General features: G+C 43.5%; 1 protein-coding gene across 1 annotated transcript in view; it reads right to left on the reverse strand.

Moving 5' to 3' along the window:
• The window catches only part of EDIL3 (EGF like repeats and discoidin domains 3), a 485,725-nt gene extending 477,459 nt beyond the window's left edge, over positions 1–8,266 (reverse strand). The window contains exon 1 of the mRNA XM_069962882.1: positions 7,649–8,266. Coding sequence (XP_069818983.1) covers positions 7,649–7,715 — 67 coding nt within the window. The 5' untranslated portion in view covers positions 7,716–8,266. The remainder of the gene's footprint in view (positions 1–7,648) is intronic.
• Positions 8,267–10,463: the final 2,197 nt, after the last annotated feature.

The raw sequence follows: 10,463 nt of genomic DNA on the forward strand, positions 1-10,463 counted from the left end.
ATTTTTCAGTCAATTGAAGCACAAAGTTGCTCAGTACTCTATATAGATGCTAGCAATGCAGCGTACACTGAATCATGTAATAAAATGTCATAGATAGACAAATCTTATCCCACAAAGCTTTCCAATGAAACTGATATCACTAATGTTTCTTCCATCCTAGACTTGCTGATCCCTCCGGTATTTTCCATAGCCGTCCAGTCTTTCTTAGTACATCCTGAGCGCCCACATCCTGCATTTCCACTTAATGACATTACAAGCTTTTTCCTGAAGAGACATTCTTATATCTTGTATCATGATGGCTTAGCAAAGAAGCCGCCTATGAACAAGCCAATGTATATATATAGAGTAGATTTTGTCAACCGCATAAACCAGTCTGATGAATTATTAAAGTAGCAGCAGAAACCAAAATCTCTTGTATAGTGCTTTCCAACCCGAACGCTGTCAGACTGGAAGCCACAAACTAACAGTTTTACAGTGAAATAGCAGATTCAACTACACAGCGGCATGTGGTATTATTATGTATTCGTATTATGAACAGAAGTTTCCTATTCATACATATTTTAATGGTTTTTATATTTAAAGTGCAACTCCAGCCGGAAATTCAATTTTCACATAATCCGCTACATACAGTACATGTATATACAGTTTCTCTCTTACCGTCCTGTCAATATATGTTTATGTAAAATCTATATGTAATATCTTACAAAGCTGCAGCATGGTCTCCCAGTCAACTCTCTTATATGACATGCTTATATCAACATATTTTTCCTATGTGATAAAGAGTTTTCTTGAGGAGACTCTATCCCTTTCTCTCTGCACCTTTTCTGACCCCCAAACTTATAAGTGGTAAAAGCTGTTGTATACAGGTAACATGTCAGAGACATGTTCAGACCCTGACCAATTGCTAGGTGCACTCTATTCCCAGCTCTATAAACATGACCAAGATGGACTCCTAATATAGGCCACAGAATGCATTAAAGTAGCACAGGACCAGTGTTCTCTCTAAGCAGCAGCTTAAAGGTAACCCTGCTCACTGCTACCAGCTCCCTGCTCAACCTAAGATCCCTGAGCTGCGGCTGGCTGGATTTCCACTGAGCCAATCTGTCTTGAAGCCGCTGGCAGCATTCTACCTCCGGTAGAGAGGTCGCTCCCTCTCCCAACACTTGGACGGTGCCCGTGTAATGCAAAACATAGGGAGGAAGAAAATGCTAGAGGTGTAAGCCAGGTGAGTGTTTTTAGTTTGTTTTCACACAGGGTGTGCTACCTGGGGTAGGGGGATATGCCTAACATGGTGGAGGTGCTAACTAGAGACTTTGAAAAACATGACGGATGCTAACTTACAAGAGATATGTCAAACATATGGGATGCTATCTACTGGGACGGATGCTAACAAAAGATATGCAACATTGAGGATGCTATCTCCTAAGAGGGGTGTGTATGTAACAGGCGGATTACCATACTTCATTGGGGGATACTCCATACTTGGTGTGGGGGGGGGAGCTATCGGCCACGGCCTATCAGTGCAGAAACCAGAACAGAAGGGAGCAGAAGCGACAGCTGCAGATATCTCCGAGGACACCGGGAAGGCCCCTGAGGACACCGGGGAAAGCCCAAGGACACCAGGGAATGTGGTGAGGTACATTAATACTTTGTCATTTTATGCTACAATCATTACCCGTCGGCCGCGCATCACTATTACATGTAGTAATGTGCACCCGGCGCCCGATAATTTTCGGTCTGGACCTAAAGAAACAGTCAGCTGATGATCATTTCATCGGCTGATCATTCTCTCAATTACACAGAGTGATTAATTACCGAATCGGCCTGATTTAGCCGATTATCGCTCTGTGTAAATAGGGCCTATAGACTCCCTCAATACAATAAACAAAGATGGAAAAAGGGTACAACATTAAGGAGACTGCTCTTCGCCAATTTCTCACCACCCACCTATACCTGACAGGTCTTTCCCTATAAACAAATAGAGGGGCGGGAAGAAACCAGAAGATGGCCGCCTCCTTGGCTGTTCCTTTTTTATGCTGCCCCTGGTTCATGCAGCAGATCACACCTGACAGACTCTTCTTAATAAGTGAGACCACGTTGCTATTACAATTGCCCACAAGTTCCTCGTAAACAACTTGTCAAAATGGGAGGCCGACATATATGTAAAAATATAGACTTGTATCTGATCAACATGTAACAAGCAGCACATCATTTACATGAATAAAATGTGATTAATACTCAGTGGTTCCTACACTCTATACTGCAAGACCATAGCACCAGAAGCATGACCCGGTGCTTATAACCTGGCCCTTTATTATAAAGTAGTTACAGGTATACACCAGGTGCTAGGTATAAGGTTATGAGGGCAGAAATGACTTTCGAGAAGCTTCCACACTGAGATATTGCTGTGCTCAAAGTTATTGTTAATAAACTTATTGGCTTCTATTTCCCATTTGGCCAATTTAATGCGATATACTGCTGTTTCGCTAAAGATTTCACCCATATAGTTCCACGGTGAAGCAATGCTATCCATGTTTGCTACTATACAATGGCAATATGTCTATCCAATGTTTGACTTATTCAGGTAATGATATACCGTATCTTACGCTGGTAAGTGAAGTAACCTCCGATTTGTTTTACAATCCTTACAATTTCTCATCACTTGGACAAGAAGTGTCATCAATTCAGCATGTGGATGATAGCAGGAAATGTTTGCCTTGCATTTTAAACCTTTTTGCCCATTCATCAAGCATTAACCTTATTAGAGTAACTTCCCTCAGAATGGTTCATACACATTAGTGAATATATTTAAAAAGGAAACAACTACAGATGAGCAGTACAAAAATATTCCAGTGCTCGTTACTCGTGTTGAGTTTTTTTCAATGGTCAAATGCTCGAGTAACGCACCTCATTGAAAACAATGGGAGACCCGAGACTTGGCCAGACTCCTGCTCTGGTCTTCTATCTATCTTCACGGTCACTGCTCAGCCAATCTGAGGCTGAGGCAGGACACCACTGCAGTTGCTAATTGGCCAAGTGGAGTCTCAACTCCGCCAATTAGTGGCTGCAGTGGTGTCCTGTGGCAAAAATTGCCCTGATGCTCTACATAGATTGTGCTGTATGAGGGCTATGTTGCTACCCATAAGTGGCTATGCTGGTGACCCAGCAGTTGCAAGAAATCCATCTCAGTATATATGTATATGTTGGGTCACTGTCTTGGCCAATTGTGGGTCACAATTGACAACATCCAGTTCCCTGGAAAATTTTGGCCACTTTTTAAGGGGTTCTCAGATTTGCAGAAACCTTATGTGTTGGAAGGGTCTCTTGACAATAAGCTGATGACAAAGTGTCCACTCTTGTCACCCTGGGAAATCAGATGTACTGTATGAAGAAATCTTACAGAAAAGGACCTTCCAGACAAGACTATCATTGGGTATAGGACTATAGTTTAAGAGGATGCATGAATAATCCATCAATTGTTCTTGTGGTCCAGACTCACTACTAGTTAAGCTTTGTGAAGGCTCAGCAAATGAATGTCGATCACAGAGGTCAGCACCTGTTACCTGGAACCTGTTAACCCATCTAAAAGAACCTTAAGTGCTCAATTTCCCGGCAATGCCACCACAAGAGAAATTACATTACATAAATTCAAATCAATGTTTTGTCTGTGTTCCAGGACAGATCCTCCGGGGTGATAGGCACTCTTGGTAACCACTTGGACTCTGAGAACCCTGAATAGAGAAACACCTCCTCTCTAACCCATTAACTCCATAATAGGAAGTAAGAATTTTCCTCTTAAACAACCCATTTTAACATATAAATGGTAGTTTCCAACATACTTGAGGTACTACTAGTGCTCAGCATGTTGGAAACCACCAAGTATTTACAATACTGACAAAGATTAAAACTAGTCAAAATTTCCAACACTAAGCTCTAATAAAAACATAAGCAGAGTCAATAGAAAACAACATTATATGCAAACTTGGGAGTTGTAGTTTCCCAAAAATTGATAAGCTGCAGGTTGGAGACTCCTGGTCTAGAGTATACATCAATACTAAAAGCTTTATCACATCCCAGTGCTCCATATGTCCATTACTGCCTGAATCTCATCATCTCATAACTTTATACAAAAGAAAGTTGAAGCAATTGGTTGCGCAAGATGTAAATGACAAATACCAGCTTCAAATTGAAAACCGCTACAGACCATTTGGCGACGTATTTAAGCACAGATAACATTTGGAAGCATTTAAATGTAAGGCTACTGTGGGCACCAACCACACTTAAAAAATTCCATTAGTTTTCATTCATCGGGAAAACAGAAAATCATCTTGACTTGTTCCTTAATGTAAATGTTAAAGCGCACTAAACCTGGAAGCCTCAGTAATTTGGCAAATAACACGTTTTAAGGAAGGACGACGTTCAATTTTACAGCTCGTTGGCCAGCCTATTGGCATTCCGATGTACTTAAAAATCAGATATCATAATTTGAAACTTTTTTTGCCATCAACTTTGATTTTTTTAGAGTGGAATATTGTTAGAATAAAGATCTTTCTGGAAAGAGAAAAATCATCTATTTTTTCGAATTGGAATTTATTAGACAGCTTTTCAGAATGGACTACATTAAACTGATTGATCCTCTTAGAGAGAAAGAAGAGGGATAGCTATGTTAATACTTTGGTAAATGTTACATTAGAGATCATTACGTTACCTTAATATTATAAATCTACTACGGACAAAAAAATAAGGATGAAAAAGTAGATTTTCCTTCCAATGAATATTTAATTGACGAGTGGCTTTCACAGCAAGTGAGTAATATCAACTCTCTGGCTTTCAATAGTTCATTTTAGACAGAGCAGGGAATTGAAGCTACCCGGAGAAGTCAATCTGTAAAACAAATGAATTTGTCTAGACCTTAATGGGGTACATTTTGCTTAAAGGATTAAGATATGAGCGTTAGCCAGTGTGACGGATTGCATAATATCACGTGCTTCCTGCCACACTGTCTAATGTTATTGAATTTTTAGAACAGCCCATGCTAGTGAATTATTAAATAGCTAATACAATATTCAGTTTGATGACTGGTCCATTGGTTTCATTTAAAAACAGCAATAATTTAAAGGCAGGGCCAATAGCAGAATCCTATAACCCTAGAATATAGCGGATGAAGTCTGAACACTCTCTCCTACCCTTATTGTTCCTGGACTGCATGCAGTAGCAAGAGTTTATAATAAAAGAACTAAACAGCACCATAAACAAACCACAAACCCGGCTCGCATGAGCAACAATCGTTTCTATGTTAATGAAGCTCATTTTTCCTCTTCCAATCTATGAAGTCGCCTTTGTATTTAGACTGTGTAGCATCATTAAAATAACATCTGTCTGAATATGCTGAAATGGAACTAACATCTGCCACAATGCGATATAAAAGGGATACATATTATCAAATAAAAAAAAATGCAACAAAGCAATCATGGTTCCCCCCCCCCCCCCCCCCTAGAAGGACAGTTCCTGGTGTGGGTGGCATTTTTCTGTCCAAATTATAAAAACTATGAAGTCTTCATTGTCTCGTGACGATTTATTCAGATTACATGAATCACTTCCTAATCATTAGTCGTTGACTCAGTGGAGTCTTAGGTATGAAAAGTATCTGCTGGTCCTGTGTTATAAATAGGGATTTAAGTCCTGGAAACACCAGCTGGACTGTCTGATGCTATTCTGAGTTCATGTTTCATAGCCACCTGAGTAAGACGGCTGTCCTATCTATCTATCTATCTATCTATCTATCTATCTTGCAGAACTGAACAGGTATAAGATAAATTAATCAGATTTTTAATGGCCTGACCATGACAATGGGTAGTAAATCTGCAGTTGCTGCAGTAAGACCTCTCTTGCCCTCATCAACCAACCCAAAGGACTGTAGGGAATTGCAGGAACAGGGAGAGGGTGACTATTAGGTAGTATACTGGGTGAAGGGTGAGGGGGGAGGTATAAACTCCCTCTCATTTCTGGACCTAAGTGCAGGGACAATCAATACTAGGAAACACACCGGAAAACATGTCTCTTAAGAGGGAAATCATTTGCTCGACTCAAGTGCTTATTAAAGCTATTCCGGATACCTTTTGACTTTTTGTTCTAATTTATAATCTAATGACAGCAGTGTTGGCTTTAGTGATTGCTTACTTGTTTCCTTACAAGATAAATCTATAGCCGGCACTGTAGCCAAATAAACAAAATGCAGCCAGGCTTTCTGTGCAATCCCTCTCATTTAATGGGGTCTTTCCTGCAGATTGATACAGATGTTCTAAATCACAACTCTTCACCGGTACAGAGGTTGACACCATAGAAGGATGAGGCAGCTTTGGGACCGAGGGAGAAGGGATTTATTTTATAGAGGCGGTCACTCCCATTGTGATATTTATATTAATTTGGGAGATCAGATCAGTGCCTGTTCACACAATTTAAAGCCCCAAAGGCTTCATTATCTTTCAGGCAGAGAAAACGGACTACACCGTCTAGTGAGCACTAATCTCATCCATTCCTTTCATCCTTAGACCCACTCCTACAAGCCGTGACGAATTGTCGTATTTAACAGAACCTTTCCCCTCGACCATAGGAAGTTAGGGAGCTATTCCATTCACAGCGTTCCTGCTAGGCAGAGCTTATAGCTGCAGACAAGTGCAGAGACACAGCACAGTAGCAGAGCCCAGAAGGTAGAGGTGCAGCAGTGAGTGGTGCAGAGTCCAGGCTGGGGTGAAAAGTCCAAGCAGTGCTCGGGGCAACAAGAGTGTAGATACAAGAGAGAACAGGTGCAGGACAGGGCACCAATACATAGACAGCTAATGTGTTCAACATTGTTTCAGCCTTGGGCAAGAGCTAATAAGCCATAGAGGAGCATAGAAATTTAGGGAAGATGGAAAAAGGCAGCAGAATTTAACAGGAGAAGAGACTGAGCACAGGTGTAATGCTGGAATACAGCACATGGGCACATACAGCACAAACTCAAGGGCAAGGTCCAGGGGAAGAAAGGGTTACTGAATCTAAAGATATATTTATAGGTACTATTTGTGTACTTTTTATGGACAATATCCTGGGGTTTACAGAGTTAATCTATCAATATAATAATAGTAATAATAATAATAATAATAATAATAATAATAATAATAATATTTAGTTTTGACTTTGTTACGGAAGTCTGTGTATTAACTATTATTCCCATACATGTTTGGTATAAAGTTTCTGATAGGGAATGTACCTGAGTATCCCATGAGTTATGGGCAGGCTGCTGCCACATGTTACAAGTCATATAAGAACTTGGGACTCTTCCATCACCCTCATTTCTTCTAAGCATGGCTACATCTTACATCAGCAGAAGGAAGCACAAGGACTGCCCTGTGGTTCCTTAAATCCTACTAACCACTGATAGGGATTACTATTAAGCTCTCTCCCTGTCATCTCATTACAGCCCATTTGCTAAACAGTCCAGGTCTGCAGATGGCCCAGAGACTAATCCACATGGGGATCATACATCACGTCATTGCCCAATTCCCTGGGCTACCTCTCCATTGCCAGCACCTAGGATGTGTCTCTAAGTGATGGAGTTAGTTGGCATACAGTAAAAGTGCTGGGCACACACAGCAGCCTCACTTACCTTTCACCAGGAGTGGTACCCATAAGCTGACACTCAGCAGGAGGCTTGTCACCTCCTTAAAGATCATGTTTAAAGATAAAGATCCCTCCAAGGAAGCCCAAGTCCTGTGCAGTAACAAGGTGCAGCTTCTTCTTCTATATAATTCCTGCCCTTATCAGAGAAGTAGTCACTGGTTCCTGGGCGCAAAACTGCGACTGGTGTGCGATTTTTTTTTTTTTTTACATCCGAGTGGTGTGGTCAGCTGGTGAGGACAAGGAGACGGCAGCGGTCGGCGCGATGAGAGTGCGGTGTATACAAACACCGGCAGCGTGCCGTCCTCTGCCTGGGATCAGACAAGTAGCTCCTTCTGCTGGAAGGAAGAATGAAAAGACAACAAGAGACTGGGAAAGAGAGAATGGAAATAAGGGAATGTGGCTGCACCGCCCAGACACCTGCTCCTCCTGCTGACTTACTTCATCCTTCTCACTGGGGCATTGCCACACTGCTCCTGCCTTAAAGGCACTGTAACCTCAGTGCAGATGTGGCTGCATGGAGCAGGCAGATCGTGTCCTGGAGGAGGCTGCTGCTGCTGCTGTAGCCGAGGAGGGAGAAGAGGAGAAGAGGCAGGGAGGATGCTGGAGAGCAGGCAGAGCAGAGCACAGATTTACATGCACCGTGCACAACTATCCCAGTGTAGCTGAGCTGCTTCACATGCAGCCAGGAAGACTGAGGAGGAGGAGGAGGAGGAGGAGGGGGGAGATGTCCTACAACTCTAACACTGCTTCATTGGACTGTGAGGGATAAAGGGGATCACCATTACTATAAGGAGGCATCCTATCACTCAGATGTAATGCATGTTATAGCACAGAGGAGGGAAATGTTACTATAACAATTATTATTACTAATAATAATACTACAGGGTTATAAATGCCTTATGATTTATGGGGGGTATTTGGCAGCTGTGGTTTCTGAATGGGATCTACTGATATATAACAGGGAAGTGATCTACAGCCAGAGGGAAGTCATCTGGTGGTGGTGGTGGTGGATTCCAGATATCATAGTGGTGGGTCCCAGCAGTCATAGTGGTGAGTCCCAGCAGTCATAGTGGTGGGTCTCAGCAGTCATAGTGGTGAGTCCCAGCAGTCATAGTGGTGGGTCTCAGCAGTCATAGTGGTGGGTCTCAGCAGTCATAGTGGTGGCTCTCAGCAGTCATAGTGGTGGGTCTCAGCAGTAATAGTGGTGGGTCTCAGCAGTCATAGTGGTGGGTCCCAGCAGTCATAGTGGTGGGTCTCAGCAGTCATAGTGGTGGGTCTCAGCAGTCATAGTGGTGGGTCTCAGCAGTCATAGTGGTGGGTCTCAGCAGTCATAGTGGTGGATTCCAGATATCATAGTGGAGGGTCTCAGCAGGCATAGTGGTGGGTCCCAGCAGTCATACTGGTGGGTCCCAGCAGTCATAGTGGTGGGTCCCAGTAGTCATAGTGGTGGGTCCCAGCAGTCATAGTGGTGGGTCTCAGCAGTCATAGTGGTGGGTCTCAGCAGTCATAGTGGTGGGTCTCAGCAGTCATAGTGGTGGATTCCAGATATCATAGTGGTGGGTCTCAGCAGTCATAGTGGTGGGTCCCAGCAGTCATACTGGTGGGTCTCAGCAGTCATAGTGGTGGGTCCCAGTAGTCATAGTGGTGGATTCCAGATATCATAGTGGTGGGTCTCAGCAGTCATAGTGGTGGGTCCCAGCAGTCATAGTGGTGGGTCTCAGCAGTCATAGTGGTGGGTCTCAGCAGTCATAGTGGTGGGTCTCAGCAGTCATAGTGGTGGGTCTCAGCAGTCATAGTGGTGGGTCTCAGCAGTCATAGTGGTGGGTCTCAGCAGTCATAGTGGTGGGTCCCAGTAGTCATAGTGGTGGATTCCAGATATCATAGTGTGGGTCCCAGCAGTCATAGTGGTGGATTAAATATATCATAGTGGTGGGTCTCAGCAGTCATAGTGGTGGGTCCCAGTAGTCATAGAGGTGGATTCCAGATATCATAGTGGAGTGTCCCAGCAGTCATAGTGGTGGATTCCAGATATCATAGTGGTGGGTCCCAGCAGTCATAGCGGTGTGTCCCAGTAGTCATGTCATTGGGTCTCTGCAGTCATTGTAGAGGGTACCAGCAATCAATGCGGAGGATCATAACAGTCCTTGTGGAATGTCCCAGCAATTACTGTGGAGGGTCCCAGCAGTCATAATAGAGGGTCCCAGCAGCAATTGTGGTGGTAGGTCCAAGCAGTCATTGTGGAAGGGTCAAAACAGTCATGATGGGGGTTCCACAGCAGTTATTGTGGATGGTTCCAGTATGGGTCATAATGAAGGGTCCCAGCAATCATTACGGTAAGTCTCAGCAGTCATTGTGGTGGATCTAAGCAGTCATTGTATTGTGTCCCAGCAGTCAGTGTGGAGTGTCCCAGCAGTCATGGTCGGGGTGTGTGTGCGTGGCGTGGGGGGGTCACAGCCGTCATAATGGACAATCCCAGCAGTCATTGTGGTGGGTCCCAAAAGTCAGTGTGAATTGTGGATGGTCCCAGAAGTCATAATAAAGGGTCCCAGTAGTTATAATGGAGGGTCCCAGCAGTCATGGTGGTGGGCCTCCCACACTCATAATGGGGGTGGTTGGGGGAGCTCATCAGTGACCAGTCATAAGGGTCTGAGGCTTCCAGCAGTTACTGTGGTGGGTCCCAGCAGTGATAATGGAGGATCCCAGCAGTCATGTTGGTGGTTTTCAGCAGCAGACATGGTGGAGAGCCTCAAAGTTCAGCATCAAATCTCCCCAGCATGTATATACCCTTAGAAATATCAGCC

The sequence above is a fragment of the Dendropsophus ebraccatus genome, chromosome 3, assembly GCF_027789765.1.
Source record: "Dendropsophus ebraccatus isolate aDenEbr1 chromosome 3, aDenEbr1.pat, whole genome shotgun sequence".
In the NCBI taxonomy this organism is placed as follows: domain Eukaryota; kingdom Metazoa; phylum Chordata; class Amphibia; order Anura; family Hylidae; genus Dendropsophus; species Dendropsophus ebraccatus.